Source organism: Poecilia formosa, unplaced genomic scaffold (assembly GCF_000485575.1).
Source record: "Poecilia formosa unplaced genomic scaffold, Poecilia_formosa-5.1.2 Scaffold1, whole genome shotgun sequence".
NCBI lineage: Eukaryota > Metazoa > Chordata > Actinopteri > Cyprinodontiformes > Poeciliidae > Poecilia > Poecilia formosa.
This window is the reverse complement of record NW_006799940.1, coordinates 6349135-6369513: the sequence shown is the minus strand read 5'-3', so window position 1 is coordinate 6369513 and position 20379 is coordinate 6349135. Positions and strand designations below refer to the sequence as shown.

General features: G+C 38.3%; 1 protein-coding gene across 3 annotated transcripts in view; it reads right to left on the bottom strand.

Annotated features, from left to right (window-relative positions):
- Positions 1–734: 734 nt before the first annotated feature.
- Positions 735–20379, bottom strand: part of grm1a (glutamate receptor, metabotropic 1a) — a 39752-nt gene continuing 20107 nt past the window's right edge. For 2 of the 3 annotated variants that reach the window (XM_007547501.2, XM_016669570.1), the window contains exons 4-9: positions 16714–16949; positions 14767–15013; positions 14146–14314; positions 12620–12746; positions 10319–11255; positions 735–5181 (exon numbers count right to left, since the gene is read on the bottom strand). In XM_007547501.2, the coding sequence (XP_007547563.1) occupies positions 4371–5181; positions 10319–11255; positions 12620–12746; positions 14146–14314; positions 14767–15013; positions 16714–16949 (2527 nt within the window). In that variant the 3' untranslated portion in view covers positions 735–4370. The remainder of the gene's footprint in view (positions 5182–10318; positions 11256–12619; positions 12747–14145; positions 14315–14766; positions 15014–16713; positions 16950–20379) is intronic. The other variant, XM_007547508.2, reaches the window with a different exon arrangement.

Sequence of the window (20379 nt, the reverse complement as noted above, 5' to 3'; positions counted from 1 at the left end):
TGATATAAAGCAAACTGAAAACTTCTTACAAAGACATTTGAAAGTAATGCCAAATCCTATTGTTTTAATATTTCTCCCACTTTAATGAACTTATGAGTTAATATTAATAATTTCTTTATTTCTCCTCTATAATGGATGTTTTTTTTCTGTTTTTTTTCTGTACTGTCCTTATGCACAAATGATAACAGGGTTCACACAGTTCTGTGTTCCTGGTAACAAAAAGACAACATAGCCTTTAAAGGATCTTGACCACATGCCACAGTATATTTTAAGGAAGATGTATCAAGAAGTTAATGCTGCCCAAATTTAGTGTACTTTTCCTTGTTGTAAGTACACTTGACTATACATGGGGCTGTGTGAGTTGACACAGCAGCTGTTAGGTTTGGGAAATTCTGTATGAGCCATGTGTACAAATGTAAATACGAATTTATCGGATCATGGCTTTTGGATATCTACTTCCCAAGTCCCTGCAATTGTCATGATGGTATAAAATCAAAGCTGTTTTTTCAGGGGGTTTTTCTTCACTTACATTTACTTTTTACGGAGGACAAATCCTGCCATAATTAAGATTAAATTCAGATATCCATGTAATAATAAATAGACTACTGTACTAACCTCGTGAGTTACATTTAACACCATAATGTTGGAAACATGGCTCAAATAGAATATGCATAAGCAGTTTAAAATATGTAAATTGTAGCAATTTGGAAAGCAATTGTGGGCAGTGACCAGACTTCTAGATATAAATAATTTTTATTTTTACAGCATTGTTCATGTCCAGTTTACTCAAAACATGAAGGCCTATTTCACTCTAGATTCAACAGTGTTAAAACAGGTGGCACCTCGTATATTTTACATCAGCTTAATTCATTAAACAACTTACACTATTTTTGACTAAAAACATTTGGAAATACAATACAGTTGCACTACAGCATGAACCATGTAGTCCTTTAACTTTGAAATTATTTTCCATCTTAAAGATTTAAAAAAGTAAGGGTAAGAAATCTAGTCTTAATTAAACTACTTAAGTTTATAGCAAGATTTAAGCGAAACTGAAACATGTATAATCCCATTACAGAAAGCAAGAGGATACAGTTAACTCATGTTAGCTTAAAAGTTACCAAAAATTCAAACACACAGCGTCTGCGGACAGTTTCAAAATGTATAAACTTTTTTTTTTTTTCTGTTCACATTCTAAATATATAAACATTTATTCATATTACAAACATACCACCTGTGTGAAAAAAAGCAATTGATGGCTTTAACAGTATTACAAACTTGGAGAGCTTGTACAACTTGTACTGTGTTTCAAATACAATGACACAGTAAAACTTTGAAAAACATGGAAAAATACCAGCGCAGCATAAAAAGGAAAAAACCTTTTTTTTTTTTTTTTTATCACCTTTCTAGCCAGTTAAACTCATTTCCAGGGCTATAATTTAGTGTAAACTGTATTAATAGCAATGCCATGATCTACAATCACACTTTCACTTTCATTGGATAATTTATATGAAAGATTTAAAACCAGGGATTGGCACATGATATGTATATCATACAGCTCAAGCCTTCAACTGAATGGCAGTTTTTATTTATTTATTTATTTTTTGGTGTTTGAGACCTTTCAATAGTTAGTATGTAACCAATGTTTGGCACATTTCTTAATACTTTGTTATATTAAAGTCTCGCTTAGGTCTCAAGACAAAACAATTGGAGGTTACATAAACTAACAAAGGAATATCTTTAACACAGCTGAGATTTCTTTACTCATCTGATCCAGACAAGAATGAGATGCATTTATTCTAACAAAGACATGAAACTTGTCTTTTTGTAAGAATAGCAACACATTCATTCATATTTATCATTTTTGGTATGTGTCTCCAACCATATTCCTTTTTTAATTGATTTGTAAGATAATAAAGCCACATTACAGTTTCCCTCATCAGCATTTCATCGAGCACATCAGCATATATAAGATAGTAGAAACTAAGGTTATCCAAAAGTTGTGCTGATCCTCCCTCTAATTTTAATGCAAGAACAATATTAGGTTCATGGTTCCCAAGTAATCTTAAAGTTCAGAAGTTATTAAATTGCTTTTTTTTTCCAACTTTGGAGAAATATGGAGAAGTTAAAACTCCAATGTGTCCAGTTTGTTTGTTTCATTCGAATGTATAAAGAATAAAAAAAAAACCTTGAATAACCCAGTATATTTTAAAAAGAAAATAAGTTTCAACTGATTTATATTTGTTAAACTCTCAAAGGAACTGTTAAATATGCATTATCAAGCTACCAAATGGAAGTATTATTATTATTTCAGAATTATTTTAAGATTTGCTAAAAAAAAAAAAAAAAAAAAGTTTTGAGCTCAAATACCAATCAAGTCAAACCCTGAAAAGTAAAACCTAGAAAACTAAAATAAAAAATAGGAAATGGAAAATTTGCAAGAAGCTTGTATTCAGGTATACTGTATATATATATAAAAAAATAATAAAATCAACTTTTGTTGCCTTCAATGTCACCATAATGAAAATGTTCTCCCATCTGGTGTTAAAGGTGAGGTACAAACCAAACTGTGATTTGTATGTACCCTTACATCTCTATGTTCTCAATAAAACAGTTTTTCTTACAGACCTTTTGTTTGCACCATCAAAACCAAAGTTACGTCTTCTATCATGATTTCCAGTTTTTGTTTGGCTTGAAAGAAGAGGCCGATACTACAAAGCAGGGTTTTTTTTTTGTTTCTTTGTTTTAGCTCAACTAAATCAACTAACCCTTGGTCAGTCTGCCCTTCCTATAAGATTGACAGATTTGGTGTCAGAGAATCAACGACAATGAAGAAGCAGAAAATAATGCTCAGTATGTTCAACACAAAGATTTATAAACGTATCAATATCAATGCCACATCACTAAAGTACAAATTTATCATTGCATATTGCATTATCTTAATATGCCCCACATGCAAAACTGAAAACCAGAAGAAAATAGATGACTTTGTCATTTATCAATTCATTTTTTAGCAAGTCTTAGGTATTTACCTATTTTCCATTTGCACTTTATGTGATCCTCATAGCACTTAATCTTCACATGTAGCCTAAGACTTTATTGTAATTTTCTTTGCCTCAACTATTTCATTTTCCTCTAAATCGTTCAAATTGTCATGTGTATGGATGTTACGGTATAAGTAAATCTGTCTTGTCCTCTGTCTAAAACCATTTAGTTTTTGCATGGTGGATGAGGACTGAACATTTAGTTGTTTTTAAATTCATTCTCAGTAGTTGGAATAGTTGGAATTTAAATTCATGTTTGAGCATGAAAGCACTGCTGAATTTGCTTCAGAAAGGCAAACAAGTAAGTTGGTTTTAAATAAAATGCAAGTAATTTAGTGTTAAAGGGAAAATGTTTCCCCTGTTGTGTGTGTGTGTATACTGTGGGATACTGTATCAACCCATTCTACCATGTAAGGTCCAAATTGCATATTTCTATTCCAAATTGTTGAGGAGTTGACATCATTTGGGTCATGTGTTGTGATTAAGGTTTGTTGGTGGTACCTGAAGCCAGACCAAAGGAGATCCACTAATCTTAAAAGCAAGATCATGTAGCTGAAAAGTGAGAAATTAAATATGTGTGTTAAAGAATGTTTAATACTCGCTTAATATGTTTAAAAGTTGGATATCCAGTGTTTGCAGGGAAGGTGCTTCCTGTTATCGAGACCTGAGACAAAGTTGAAATATTAAGAAAACGATTGTTCCACACACTTTACCCTAAATACTATTCAAGTTAAAAATCATACACTCCAGGTAATGGGGTATTGTAAATGTCCAAGTTCATTTTCAGTCATTTAGGATCTACAACGTCACATTATGTAATTAAAGATTCTTTAATATTTAAGCAAAAACTCTGGATGATTCAGTCTGTGTTATACATATAGATAAATATCAATTCTGGTGGGATGCACTTTATGAACAGCATCTCATTGAAACAAATTTAGAGAGACAGAAGACACTGCTTTGCTGTTCAGTCACCTCTGTCATTTTAATTTATTCACACATCTTTAGAAATTGTATCTGGAAGCCTAAGCTACTTCAATAAACCTGCTTCGTAGCACAAGCCTCTGATTGGTTTTGGCACTCTTCCTTCTTGTAAATTAAAAAAAACCCAAAAAAAACACGTGCAATAACAGCCTTTCCCAAAAGCACTTTTACAGTAAATAATTCCTCATATATTTATCCTTAAGCTTCTCTTTTTTTTTTTAACTCACCTACGAATAAAAGAAATAAACTCAAGCTAGCAAATCACTTAATGAAAAATTTGAAAAGTTGTTTTGTATCTGGATGTTTCTAAAGAAATGTCTATTGACTTTGCCGGCTCTGCTCTCACAGTGTTGAGGAGCTGTGTGCAAAGTTTTGGAGGATATTTGAAGTGTAGACCGAGCTACCGAGCATGGAATCGATGATGGGGGAGCCGTTCGCCGAATCCCCTGAACACAGCGAGTCTCTGAAGGGGGAGGGGGGTGACAGAGCCAGAGAATCTTCCAGAATGGTCTTATTTGGAGTTAAATCCTCACCTTCTCCTTCATCCCCCTCCCCCTCCTCCTTGGCGTCGTAAATGTAGCTGTGCAAGAGGTCCAGCTCCTCATCCTCAGACCCTTCGTCCTCAAATTCCCCCAGTCTTGGGTCTGAAGGAAACTGAGAGGGTGTCAGGCTCAAAGGCTCATTGGCAGGAATTTGCTCAAAGGAAGTGCGGCTTTTTAGTGCAGGGACGTGAGAGCTGTGCGTGTTCAACAACTCCCCCTGCAAGCACTCGCGGGTGGGGCGTGTCAAGTCGGAGGGCAAATCAGAAGCCGGCTCATCTAAATCAAATTCCAGTCCTTGTTGCGTCTGTTCCGAGCAAGTCGGAGTCCAGAGGGGGCGCTGTGCGTCCCCCTGGTCGTCGTCTTCCGCCTTATTGCACGGAGGCTTGGTGCCAGGCGTGTCCTGTGGAGGTTGGGGGTCTGTGCCATGGTTGCCGGTGGAGGGCTCACAACTGTGGGGGTCGGGGGTGTTAGTTAGGGGCCTGATGACCGCTGTCTGATTCGAGCCGGCTTCCTGTTTCCTCACATGCACAGACAGTCTGTGCCACACATTCCCCCCCCTCGGAGGGTGTCTGGGACCTGATTCAGACCATGACACAGACTTGCCATTAGAACTATGAATGAGATAAAGACCCAAGTTACTATCAAAGGAAACCAGGAGGTGGAGGCAGAAAAAAACAAACAAACAGCAAAACACAACAGCAGCAACATACCACAACAGGGTGATAGCATTTTAACATTTCTGGAGCATGTCAAAATACTTTTAACCACATAACTAGACATTAACAGCTTTGCTGTGAGAGCTAACTGGTGAGCCGCTAGGAGCATTACACGTAGTGGCTCAACAAACAGTGATTCATAATGCACTGCAGACAGCATTATGATCCTCATTTAAAGAATTAGGAGCCATCCAACTCATTTCTCGATTCCTTCTTTTTTTCTTTTTTTTTTGGCTTTAATAAAACAGGATGCATGCATTTGCACAGTTTTTTTATTTTATTTTTTTGTCCCTGAACTGGCCTGATAAAGACATATAGCTTAGCTCAGAATGAGCTTGGACTGGCTCTAATGTGATTAGTTTGAGGGGTGGTCAGGGAGGGTGTACATGCTGCGAAAAGTTAAATGTGAGGTTAATTCAGGATAAACCAAAAGCAGCAGGGCGGCAGGTCTCCTCGTTGGAAGGCTGCAGTGTCAAAAACACAGAAGTGACCAGATAATTGAGGGAGTGATGCGTCAGTGGCAAACTGCTTTGTAGCTGAATGCAACATTTAAAAAAAAAGAATGCAGAATATCCTAGTCACTTAAAAATTTGCTGTTCAAGAATCTTAAGTCTTCAAATCTCTATCTTGCTTCCAAGTAGCCAAGGTGGTCGTAAACAAGATTTTGTCCAAATTTCTAAAGGTCTGAAAAAGTTTTTCTTTGGACTTTGGACTACCATTTTTAGGAGAACAATTTTCTTGTTTCTGAAAATATTTATATGTGGCCTATGAATCATTCAACATAAAAGGCAATTTTTTTGGATGAAATTATTCAACCACCCAAATATACTTCTTCATCAGAGCAAACTTTAGAAAATCTGATGCAACCGATCAAGGTCTTCGTCTCTTATATTCAATAATGTTTTATGGGATGTCAGAGATGAGGATAAGTCTGGAGAATCTTTAAAGAAAAAAAATCTGAGAAGAGATCATAGCTTGCACAAACGAGGAAAGAGGTCTAATAAGAAAGTAAAACTCCTAAACCTTCCAAAGGACTCATGTTTCACAAGTTTAAAATTAAAGTAGTGGTGGCTACGCCACCTGGATCTGGCAGAAAGATGAAGCCAATAATGATTATCTACCAGACCTATAAGCAGGCAGCTGGTGAGAAACCCTCAATTGACTGCACAAGACTAACAGCAAGACTAGGTGGTGGCAGTAATTGAGGTTTCAGTTTCCACTAAACGCTGAGAGGCTCCAAACTACAAGATGCTAAACAAATTACTAAACAAAAAATACGAGAAAAGTCTGTGCTCACAACTACGCAAATATTCTGTCTGAATTAGAGATGAACCAAAAGCGGACCTAGGGCCGGTGTCTCTGAAGAAGAAAGAATGAAGTCTGAAAAGAACACCATGAAGCATGGTCATGGCTTAGTGGTGCAGCTGCTTCCTCTGACACTGGAAGCCTGCAGCATGTAGAGGGAAAGGTGAACTCATTAACGTACCTAAAGTAATAAGAACGTTAACAGATGCTGCTTTATGAGACATTTAGGAATTAATTTAAAGCTCCAGCTCTGCAGTGGGCTTTATCACAAAGCCAGTGCATATTTCGTCATCTGCAGGGCCCCACTAGGGTCTTCCTCTGGATTTGTTTCACTTTAAGCTTTAAGATCTTAATATAACAGTGGCACTTATAAGAAAGAGGCCACAAGAAGACTTGCTGTAACCATTTGGATGATTTATATCTTGCAAATAAAAATAATTCTCCAGCATGAATTGCTACAGCTTTCACACTCCACTGCCACAGAACTGAAGGAAATGTGACTCAGATATTACAGCAGTGACCCAATAAGAACAATCTCACACAATCCTCTGCTGAGTTTGCACTGATGAAGATTCTCTCACTTCGACGTGACGGATGCTCGAAGCTAAAATTGAAAATGATTTACCCTACTTTCTTAGTAACTTGGCTCATAATTGTCAGACCACTGAGTTGACCGAGATGATGAATATTTCCTTCCAAGAACATCCGTGGATTTGCCAAATGCAGCTGAACACCGTAGATTCTAACCCTTGATGCCACGACGCATGCTCTTTCATGCTCCTTTCAAAAACAAAGCTCATCAGAAACAACAAACGTATACTACAGACAGGACTTCCATTCTTCACATCTAGACTTCATGTTTGTTTTTTTTATTTCATCTTTGGTTGCATGACCAGATAGGAAACAGTGAACTAAGATTAAATTCAAGATTGTATCTGCCAGCTTGAACTGTGCATCCTTTGACACCACCACCTAAAATGTTTTGGACAATCATGCAATCGTTAGTTGGATGCCACTCAGGTTTTGTGATGAAAGGAGAGAGGAAAGTACCACTATTACCCACAAACAGAACATGTTCGGGGCGATTGTTGAAGAGCTACAAGATGCACTAATGAAAAAGTCACAAATGTTAAAGCACTGCGATTTCTAATGCGCTATGTTGAGTACATCACTACCCAATTCTTTGCAAGAAGTCTTGCACTTCAAACAGTCCAAGTCTTGTTTATGTAAAAATAAATGATATTAACTGCCACGTTTGTTTTCTGTCAGATTTTGCAGTGGAATATTTGACCAAATATTTTCATTGACTCTGATTGAAGAGTGATGGGGTTGCTCAGACTCTAAGGTAAGCACTAACCTCGGAAATGCAAGTTCACTAAAAAAATCCCAATTGAAGAGATTGATGGCTGTACAGCTTTCCCTCTTCCCTGCATCAACAGGACAAATAAAACACACCTTAATATTGGTGTGACAGCTGTTAGGGCTAAGTGTTAGGTGGGACATGTCATCTTATTGTTCCCCATCCTTTTTTAGGCACTAAGGAAGAGTTTTGTTCAAATTGAAACCCTCGTGTTTTCAAAGCAAAGTGCAAAGAAAACTGGGAATGGTTTAAGGAATTAAGAATTTGAATAGCACACATTGCTTTTTTTTAATATATTGCAGTTTCTGAACAGCCACTTTGTTGAATGTCAAAAATGAAAACAGCTCCACTGACAGTGCAGCCCTCCAGTAAAGAAGACAAATAAGCCCCCTTGCCACAGCAGTTGCCAGCCTTGAGACTACAGTGCTTGTGTAGATGAGTAAAGGTTAATGTTAGGTAGGATGCATAGCAAGGATTTAGAGACAACACCTAAACATTTTAGGATCCGTCTCATTCTCTGCCCCACTCCTTACTTCAGTCACCTGTCCACGCGTCACTGCTGTGGAGCTCAAAAAAGTTACATGCAATTCTGACTGACTGTGTAACATCTGTTCTCAAATAATCACTTACATGAAGAAAGGCCAGTTCGCTTCAAATCTGTAAAACCAGTCTATTTTTTTTTTTTTTGTGTGTGTGTGTGTGTAGTATAATAAATTGAAGTTAATTTCATCATTAATACTTTAGAACTCAGGGGGAGGGGGATGTGTCTTATGAAATCATTTATAAATATTTATAAAAAAAAATCAGTTTCACATTACTAAGACTAGAGTACCAAAAGTCAAATTGATATGATTTCACACACCCTAAACTTTTTCACAATTTGTTGCATTACAGCCACAACCCTAAATGGATTTTATTGGATTTTTAATGGGACAGACCAACAGAAAGCGCTGCTTAATTCTGGAGTTTAAGGAAAACGATTCATTGTTTTCATAATTCTTGAAAATGAAAAGATCCAACAGTTGTGGCATTCATCTCCACACCCACCTCTTGTGACAATAGTTTGTAGAGCCACGTTTAACTACAGTTATAGCTGCACCTATCCAGAAAAGATTGTTCTCATTCGTCCTTAGAAAAAGAAAAAAAAAAAGCCCGAATTGAAAATCGGACTTTAAAAAGATCATTGGAGGCCTTCACAAGTTGGTTGTTTTCACAGAGTGCCGTAGTTTGTGACTTTATTTGCCAATTAGGTGAGTTCTAAATGGCCATCCTAGATTTTGTTATGGGTATCAGAGTAAATTAGACTGAATCAGGATCAGGAAAACCATGTTTCCTTTTCTTTCTACTTCACTGTTTCATTCAACTACATGTTGGTCTGTGACATAAAATCTCTCCCAAAATACATAGAAGTTTGTGGTTCTAACATAAAAGAAAAAATGTGAACAAGTTCATGGAGTAAAAACAATAACAGGACCTACAAAAAGAACTCAAACTATTCCACGTACAAGCTTACATACATACATCATGAACATGGATGTCATGGCTTGATTTGTTTTTAATTCATTGGGAAATATAAAGTAGGATTAATCTTATGAATTAAAAATGTAGATTTTTAGATTTGTATTTGTCCACTCCAAACATATGTGTCAGCTTCCCAAGTCTCTTTGACTTCCACTGAATGACCGTAAATCAACTCATTAGATAAGAGTTTGTTTCACAGAAGTTATTAACCAACAATGAACACTGCAGTGGTAAAGTAAATGGAGCTCAATGCAGATCTGAGAAAGAGGATTATTACTTTTAAGAGATTTATCTTTGAGAAATTTCTAAAAGACTACTCAACTCAAAGCCATTACCTGAAGTAGCTTATGTAAAATATGCTAAGCCAAATTTCATGAGAAGTCATCCAGCGTAGTGTTGCGTTCTTGATAAAACAGCAGCCACTGAGCAGTTCTGTTACAGATGGGCCTAAACAATATGTTTTTAAAAGCACACAGCTCTGCACGTATTTCTGTTTTGTAGTTTCATAACATTTATGTCCATGATGTTCATGCAAACTTTTCCCTTTGGCTGCACTTTATAAGAACTACACAAATCCATGTCGTTTGGAAAAATAGTTGGTAGACTTCTAATTTTCTCATTTCATTTTGGTGTTGAATTATACTGAAAATCCCTCAGTTCTGCCTCTAAAGTCAGAACTGGGATTTGAAAATGTCTTGGACAGTCGATCCCTTCCTGGGCGTCTCAGATAAATGAAAGCAAATTCTGACTTACAAGCTCAAAGGGGAAGGCACCAGTATCTTCTAATTTGAATGCATGCTACTGAACATGATGCAATTTTCCCAAATATCAAAAAAGATGACTCACTTGGCATTTCCGGAAATCGCCTTCTTCCGACGGAACATGTTAAGGAAGCTGTTGCTCCCGCACTGAGCCGCAGACTTCCCGTCGCCGACGTGCATTCGCACCACGTCAGATGTGGTGAAGGCGCTTCGGACGTTTCTCTCTGGTTTGGCGATGATAATGTACATCTTGGGCGTGAACATGCACCCCAGCGCTACCGTTACACTCAGGCTGACGGAGAAAGACGTGGTTATGATCTTGTAGTTGGAGCCGAAATAGATTGGCACGAAGGCAAGCCAGATGATGCAGGTAGTGTACATTGTAAAGGCAATATATTTGGCCTCATTGAAATTGGCAGGGACGTTCCTCGTCTTGAAGGCATAGTAGGTGCAGCTCATGATAAGCAGGCCGTTGTAGCCCAGCGGCGCCACCATGCCTACGTTGCTGGTGTTGCAGATGAGGTAGACCTCACGTATGCTTGGGTACGATTTGATGGGCTCGGGAGGCTCCAGAATGATGAGCGTTATCTCAAGAGTTAGCTGCACGCTGATAAGCATAAAGGCAATGATGACCTGGGCCCAGGCACTCATGAAGCGCGGTTTCCTGGTGCAGATCTTCTTCTTGCTGCCAGCCAGAATACGAGCAATTCGGTTTGTTTTAGTCACCAGAGCAGAGTAGCACATGGCAGAAGAGAGGCCTACCAAGAGTCTCTGCAGGTAGCAGGAGGCGACGGTGGGACGAGCGATTAATGTGAACGGACAGATGTAGCCCAAGAATATGCCTGCCAAGATGATATAACAGAGTTCCCTGCTGGAGGATTTAACCACAGGCGTGTCGCGGTACTGGATGAATATGAAGGTGACAAAGGAGGTGATCAGGATGCCAACGCAGGAGAAAACAACTGCGACGATGGATTCCACATCGGCCCAGTCAAGATACTTCAGAGGCAGGGGCTGGCAGCCTGAAAGACATTTAAGGTACAAAGAGTTATTAGCATGCATGTATTGTAGAAAGACATGTTTCTTTTCAGCCACTGCAAAGATTCTCACATGTTCCTGGACAAATGTCTTTATCAGCAGTGGTATAGTGCTCTGGCATCGACTTGGCTTTGCAAGACAGGAATATGTGCGTTTTAACTGCACTAGTTGCATGCTTGTCATCTAGCATGCGGAGGAATATTGAAGAGCTTAATTTGGAGGAGGAAAAAAAAAACTGACATCCCTCGACTTCCCTGGCTTAACACTCCATAAATGATGTGCTTCTGCTAATAGCATTAAAATGACTTCACTGTGAAGCCCACTTTTGATCTGACGCCTAACATGTCAAATCATCAGAAATCTGACATTTAAAAGTAGTCCATGTTGTTTAACACTGCGAGAACATGCTTTTTTTCTTTTAGATAAAAACTTAAATTTGCCATTCTAGATACTTTCATTTACAATTCTAAAATAAAGAAACCCTTCTAAGTAAACCAAGTGTTCCCCTCCTCCCCCCTTTCCCTTTCTTTTCTCTCAAAATAATGAGAGTGAAAGGGAAATTTCTTCCTCAACACACTGCTGAAGTGTGTTCCCAGGCTTCTCGTGGCAGTAATGGGATTTTACACCTGGGAATGGAGAGCTCCTCTCAACTTCATAAATTGCTGTCAAAACAACCACCAAGATACAAGGTGAAGAGCAGGGAGCAAGGAAACGAGCAACATCACCTTTTTTAAGTAACAGGGAGCCCGAGGAAGCAATGAGAGGATCACCCTTCAGAAAGAAGAGTGATCTGTAAAAGTATCAAATAGTTTGTATTTTATTCCATCTACCTAATTATTCACATCAGGTAAAGGATTAGCCTGACAGGAGCTGAAACAGGTGAACTATTATGGATTTGTTCAGTAACTTTTATCACTTATATTGAAATTAAACTAAATATTTCCTGTTTTAGATCAGACACGATTGCCGAAATGATTTTTGTAACAGCAAAAAACAGAGACAAACTGTTTCACCTCGGGGTGTATTTTAAGGAGCACCTCAAACACATTTTCCTTGTTTGACGTCAAGGTGACATCAGAAGAAATCTGGCATGATTTATTTGGCAACATTTTTAACAGTTTAAAAGGAAATTCCATGAAATGCTAATGATATTTAAAGAGAATTTACAAAAAAAAAATCTGAGATTTTGCAGTAAACACATACATTTTGTATTAGTAATCCCAACTGATCGAAACAGTTAATCTGATCTAATGTCAGACAATGAGAAAAAAAAGCCTTTTTTCCCATCTTTTTGTACAGTGCATGTGCATATCTGGCTTAAAAATTGTTTGTAGCAAGATTTTCTTACCTGCGAGATATTCGTCGGGCCACCATCCCAGCTCACAGGCCTTGCAGGTAAACTCATCTTGAACATACTCATTGTCCTTGCAGGTCGTGCAAATCCAACAGCAGCTCACTTCACCTTTCCTTATCACCTGTGTACAGACGGAGAACAGGCATTGTCTCAACCAATCACAACGCTAATCCAATCACGACATAAAGCGCTGCACACTTTAAGAAGCACAAAATTGTAATTTGCATCAAGGAAAATTTCAAAGTCAAGCATTTTTTTAGTGTTTATTTTTATTTTTTAATTTTTTTTTTTTGAGTCAAAGACAGTGTTTGGAAAACAAGGCCAACTGCTCTCTTACATCGGGCTCCCAGAGAGGCTGTTACCAGCGCTGTGATATGCAAAGCAGGGTGATAAATGGGGCAAGAAACAAAGCAGACAGAGGAAGAAGTATGGGACAGAAAACAGAGAGAGTCTCCCTTCAGGACAGCTCAGTGTACAACAACAGAAACTATTCATCCCCAGCAGAGGCCAGTCGGGGCATTTCATGAAATTGGGCACAGAACCAGTTTGATTATTACTCAGTGAGGCAAACTGGCCTTCTCCTCGTCCAGTTAGGGTAAATGTCCCAGTATCACTGGAATATGTGTGCGGTATGTGGCATAATCTAAAATTAAATGATTCAGGAATAACTTTTCTAAGGTTACATTATTGATTACTTGTTAAAACCAGGTTGTATTAAGTAGTCAAAACTTAGAATTTATTCCTTTAATAAATATAATATAATATAATTATTCATGTCATCAGTATTTACTAAATATTGATAACATATTCTTGTACAGAATACCGGAGAGTAAATACTGTATATTTTATTGAGATGCACCACCAGCTTAAAATTAAGCTAATTTCAAGTTTAAAATTAGCTTAAAATTTAGCTAGTTTTAAGCAAGACAACATTTTATTTTATATTTTGTGTGTATTAATGATTTTTGATGATGGCACTTGACAAAATGTAATCTGTGTTACTGGTTTCTCGATTGGTGAATGGCGTTTTCATGACTTCATTACATATATATATATATATATATATATATATATATAGCTCTGTTTATATTGTTTCCCACAGATAAACTCTTGCACAACTACAGACTTAGCCTAAGTATGGATGTTCAAAAAAGGCCTGAGAAGTTTATTATGTAAAGCAGATATTGAGTGATTTTGGACATGAAAAACAGGAATGTGAGAGATAATCTGACAAAAATCAGACATCATCTGCAGCAGCAGCAGCAGTCTCATACGCGACTTTCTAGAAAATGTCTGCCATCGCTTTTGATATGTGATGTAGGCTGCCTCTGATTGAGAAAGCAAGAATCGTTCATAAAATCATTAGAATGCGACTGACTTCCAAGCTCATCCTCTTCTGCTGCAACAGCTATTTGCAGCTGTTAAATGACTATGGATTTCTTTCAGACTATTTTGACAAATCGCTGACGGTGTTTATTCACAGTTGCAGAATTCCCTCTAAGCATGATTTGAATCCCTACCTTTATCTGTCCCTTGGAGCAGGGGTCGCTGCAGACCGAGCGAACCATCTCGCTGCTGTTCATCCACAGCTTGTTGTCGTCGATGTTAAGGATGCCTTCATGCCAGGACCCTACGTTTATGTAGTCGAAGCGTTCGTCACCCACATTCTGGAGATTCATGATGTCATACCTGGAAATACGGAGAGGAAGAAGGGAGGAATAGCAGACAAATGTTGGTATGAGCAGGATGAAGTCGAAGAGGGGGAGGTAATTTAGAGAGATTAAACAGCCTCGCAACCATTTTGTCTGTTAAAATTTTGGTTTTGCAGTGCGAGACCTTGTTGGTGTTTGCGTGCGTTCAGGAGTACACGGCGTTCTCATTTTAAAAATGAACCAGGATGTGCATCACCTAACCTCGCACTATTGTTGAAACGGCCCTGCTCTGTTTTCCAACTATCAAACAGTGTCTATTGTGCTGGAAAGAAAAAGAAAAAAAAAAGATGTAAGTGAACCGCCGCAGTGGACCGTCCACTGAATCTGTTCCAGTCCAAACTAATTACGTCCCTCTGTGTGCTCAGGACCAACGCTCATGTATGTGCTTATGCACGAAAGCTCCGCTTCTCATCTCCTCCCTTTTCTCACCTGCCTGGGGTGTCTCCGTTCTCATCAAAGTAAATTTCCTCCCCTGACACTCCTCTGAAGGACGTCTTGAGCAGGTAGTCCAGCAGCTTGCTGCCATCAATCGGATCCATCGCCTCACAGAGTCCCGTCTGGCCCGGGCACAGCTCCTTGTGCATATCGTGGAGGCCATGAGCCATAGCGTAGATGGCGTTGATGACGAAGCCCATCTTACTGTCTTGAACATAGTTTTCATGGAGGCCCTCTTTTCCTGTTGAAAGAAAATAAAATACAAAAAACAGTCATGAAGTGCAAGCCTTAGAACTGTGGCGAAATCTGATTTAAATGAAGTAAACAGGACTGGAAGCCATTGTCCTTTCTCTATCGTAAACATCAACATATTCATCCAAATTTCCACAGGAAACAGATTGGGGAAACATTCAGGAGAATATTTTGAGAGGAGTTAACATACACACTAATCAGTCTAATTAAATTCAAATGGATTTTTGTTTTGTTTTGTTTTGCAGGATGTAGTAACTGTACGAGAAAACTTCAGAAATAAAGGTAGTTGAACAAGTTTGAATTTCAGTTGCATTTTCTCTAAAAATGAGAGACCCCATAAACAATTTAAATACATCTATTTCTTCAGGTGGATCCAAATCATGTTTCTTTGTGTTTCTGAAGGTAAAAGTTTAGAAATCTTTGAGATGGGTTGCATTTTATAACTTACTTTTTCAAAATTAAATAGACCCATACATCAGTTTCTACTTCCACTAGGGGTGATCGATGCTTACTTTGAGAACGGATCATTTAAGGTCATTTTGTGTAATCTACTCTCGTACAATCATATGCAGTTGTGTGATTCCAGTAGTCGCCATTTATCAGCAAGAGAGGTGTGCAGATATTTTGATTTGAAGGACCATAATCTCTCATATTTCGAGGAAAGGGGACAGAAAAGCAATTAATGGAGTTGGGGTAAAATGCTAATTGCTGCATAAAATGTTTGTTTTTTTTAAATCCCGAAATATAATGCATTTAAATTAAAGGAAAATGAAATGGAATAGCCTTATTCAAATTTTATTTTAATTTAATTTAATAAAATTTAAGAATTGTTATGACTTGTTTTATCCTCATGATACATCTAAATTGTGGTTTAGATGTATGGCAAGCGGGTGAACTGTGCTCTGTGTCAGATGCATGCATTCACTCTAGAAACCACAATGTGCTCTAGATCCACATAGGTGCCAGTGTGAGCCATTCATTAGTGCAGTCTATGAATCAGACCCTTTTTTTTTCTTTTTCTTTTCATAAACTTTTATTTGACTCCGAAAAAAGCAGCTTGGTACTTCACATATCAGTTTGACCATTGAAAATCTCAGTATGCATCATAACAGCCTCAGAGATCCTTGTTTTCAAACTGGCCAAACTCATCTCGCCTTTGAGGAATCAAACATAAACCATGTGCAAGTGACAAAAAAATTAATATTAACCTGACACTCACCACCTTGAAGATCTTCGGGAGGTTTGATTTTAAACGTCGACACAGACAATGCAGAAAAGCAGCCGTGACTACAATGACTCTACACGTGTGAAGCAGTAAAATTCATAAGATTTCATTTCGTTTATTATTATTTTTAAAAAAAGCAGGCGGTGCAACTCAATCAACTGAATGCAGTGGTGGTCGATTGTGTCAAGAACAAAATTTACCGTGATCACCTTCGAGAAGCAAACGAAGAGAATATTCAGAAAGAGAAAAATAAAAGATGTCATTGTTCTTTTACTGCTTAAATGTAGCTGCTCCAAGGGGGGAAAAAAGCATAAAAAGTGACACTTTAGATCAGGGGTCAGCAACTCCAATCCTCGATTGCAACTGGAGTTGCAGACCCCTGCTTTACTTCAAATCTAATTCAATGCAACCCCCTTTGTTGTAGTTCAGAAACTAAATCTGAACTTCTCTCTGTTGCCACCTACCAGAGCAGACTTTTTTGTAGTTCTTGTTTTCCTGCGGATGCCCCGGAAGGCGACACTGGAATCGATACTGCCAGAACTCAGCGAACCAGGGGTTCCTGGTGTTCTTGTCGAGACGCAGCTTCAGGTAGTAGTCGTCGAAGGACTTCACGACCTCCGACTGCAGCTTCATGGTGATGCCTCCCTCCGCCTCCTCCTCGTAACCCTCCACCACTTCGTAACGGTCAGCCCATCCATCGCTGCGGTGACATGCAAATAAATAAACAAAACAACAAAAAAAAAGAAAGAAAAATACTTAAATATATAAATCATAGCCATCAAGATAATTATGATAATTATAGACAATAAAGCATCGACAGAACAGTAAGAAGTCACCGCAGACAGTAATGACAGACTTTGCTCGTCACTGTCAGTGCTCCTTTTAAAATAGATTCTTGTTGGGTGTAATTTGCGATTGGTATCAGATTGATGCAAGAACAAACATTTGCAAGAGCTCAGAAATGTATTCCTTCATTCGCTCACTCATTTCACCAGTGCAGTGTTTGGTTACACAGCTCCTTCCTTGGGTTTTATTCGCAATGCTTTTGGTAAATTGATGGCTCAGTTTTACCAAGTAATCTTAAAATTGATACATCAACACACTGATGATGGTTTGCTTTAAAGCAGCTCTCAAAGAGGATAAAAAAAATTGTCATTTGAAAAGCACTTAAATGTCAAAATGGAGTTTTGTTAATGTGTTCATATTTTGGGTACAGCATATCCACAGCTGGAACTAGATATTTATTAGTCCTGTATAAAAAGATAATTAAGTTCTTTTTTTTTTAACTGTTTGACATGGAGTCCTATTTTAAGTCAGCTAGGATGGAAGTTGTATAATTTTGTTTGTTTTATTATTATTTCCTTATGAAGATGGTATGATGTAAAACGTGTGCAGAAATGTATGAGTTGGACAGTCTGCTGCAACAATCTTTAAGTCAAGAAGACAGAAATCTCACCAACACTGCCTCAGCTGTTACTGTTGGTTTTAGAACATCTTTCCAGCTTGCTGGTTTGCTCGCTTGCGTAACCCAGTGCGCCCAAACGTCTACCCTATCGAGCTCATTTGGATATTATCTGGCCAGTGGGCTCAAAAAGAAATGAAAAACATCAGCGAAAGTGACACTGAAACACAAAATTAACAGATGAACAACGCCGCTCAGGGCTGCCTTTTTTCCCCTCACAGCCTGAGCCAGAGAGTTTTCAGCTCCTTGACTCCCCGCGTCTCTCCGTCGTCCTAATGTTAGCTCCGGGCTCCTGCCTTCAAATACCTGTACCGTCTACAGCTGCAAACCAATTAAGTGCAACTCACCGTGGAACCAATTACCTCACACGTTGTTCCAGGTGATGGATAAGGACACGAACATGTCTCTGTGAGTTCAGCTCAGAGTCTCTGACCTTATTGTCTACAATTACTGCCAGTCAGGAAAAAAGGAGGCAGTCAAGCTAATTGGCGAGATTGTGTGGGAGAGGCAGCGAAGCCAAGTGTGGACCTTATCAAAGCAAAAGCCGTGCATATATTTGTTCAGCTGGAAAAGGGAAAAAATATGGAAATTATTTTAAAGGTAAAGCTCAGGTTAGTCAGAAGTTGGCTCTGATGTCTGATCCTCTGATCTTTTTTCATCTTGGTTAAAACTGAACTATCACGTTTGAGCAAACTTTTATTAAATATACTCTGTGGTCATCCCACTGTGCAAAATCAGAGACACATTGTCATATGACATTTATGAATATTGGCCATTCCCAGTACAGAAACAGTTTTTTTTTGTTTTTTTTTGGTCAATCTGATGTCTTAAAACATTTACATGCAATGTCCTTATTTATTCACAACTTTCAGTGAAACAGTGCAATTTCACAAGCCACACCTTGAGCTAACAATTACTTTACCTGTAGAATTAATAAATCCCTCAACAAACAACAACAAAACATTATTGATAAATTATTGTTCAGCTGCCTAATTCAGCTGCCAGTTGTGTTTTTGAGTTAAAAAGTGTTTAAAGTTGACAGGAAATTTGAAAATATCACTTGATAATTATGTGTTATTGTAAGATTAATGCTTGAATGCTGGCTATAAAGTCTTAAAAATGCAAACATTAAAAAAACTAAAAAATAAGCGGGGACCCAAGTAAAGGCTGGTGGCCAGCCAGGCTTGTAATGCAATATAACATGTACATCTTATATTAAGTCAAAAAATCATATCTGGGCTAAACATTAACTTGTCAAAATGGTCAGCAGTCAGACAAGATCTAATCAAACATTGTTTGTTGACTTTATAGTTCCACAAAATAGCATAACCTTGCATAATCCTGCTGCGTTCTTAAATGCCAATAGATGAGCTCTGTGGATGATGTACCAACAAGATTTCCTGCATTTCTGCTGACTGTTTAAAAGGAGAGTTGATGTGACTCACCACTAGAATTCTCCAAATTGAGTTAAGACTCAGAAACACGTGAACGTCATTGGGTCATAAGTCACATTTCCTTCATTCTCTCTGAGTCAATACCGTCTCTGAAGCTCCTTCTCTTCCTCAGTACAAATGACACAAAAAACGAGCCCCGTGTTATCATTTAAAAACGTTAAGCGCATCGTAAACACGCCGGCGTGAAAGGTTGAAGGCATTCAGTAAAGTCTGCGCTTTGCAATTTCATGTTTCGCTCTGAGTAAAGAGAAGGAAGCAGGCGGCTCTAAAATAAAGACAGTGAGCGAAAGAGAGGCAGGAGGAGTGCTGTTCAACACTCCACATGAATAATTCACAGCGCACTGAAGACATGCCTGACTGTGTCTCACAGTGCAGTTTGTGATAAAGTGAAATGACATTTCTTTCTTCTCACACTTCTCTCTTTGAGAATATTCCTGTCTGGCAAAGGTCCAAACCGCTCATCAAAGCTCACCGTGCCCCATGAGGGCTGCCGAATGGGACCAAATCTGATTTACTGTCGCCTCAATGTTCTGCACCTTCGCGCTGCATATTTGAATGGTCCGTCGTTACATAAACGCAGTTGGGCATACCAGAGAAACACCTGTTTGAACAGATTAAGTGTGGCATTAGCGACGCAGATGGTTCCACGATGACAGACAGCCAGAAGGTTTAAAAATAAGCAAATCTTTCCGGAAAAGGATCACAACTTTTGATATTTGAGATATTGTAGAGCAAAAAATATATATACTGTTATATAATGAGAGCTTTTCCACCTTTTTTTTTTTTTTCCATTTTTGACCTGAATTGTTTGAAAAGGTGAATTCATTTTTGCACCTTTAGTTTCTAGGTTTGTCAAGGAAAAGAAGAGGCTGAAATGGACAACTGGGAAACGGGTGTTAGACTCACTAAATTATTCTGTAGCTCTAAAACATGATAGATTTACATGATGGGTGTGAATGCTTTTGAACAGATATTTGTCTAATTCTCATTTCAACCAAAAATATATAATTGTAATTTCACAGCCGACATGCCAGGAATGGTGAAGATTTCTGGATGGAAGCGATGTGTAACAGACCGGAGTGTTTGACCGGAGTGTTGAAAGGAGATCAAGCTTTTTCTGTTGCTGCTCCTGTTTTATGGAATAACTTACCTTTCCAGATTAGATCTCCCCACAGCCTGGATCATTTTAAATCACTTCTTAAAACTCATTCTTA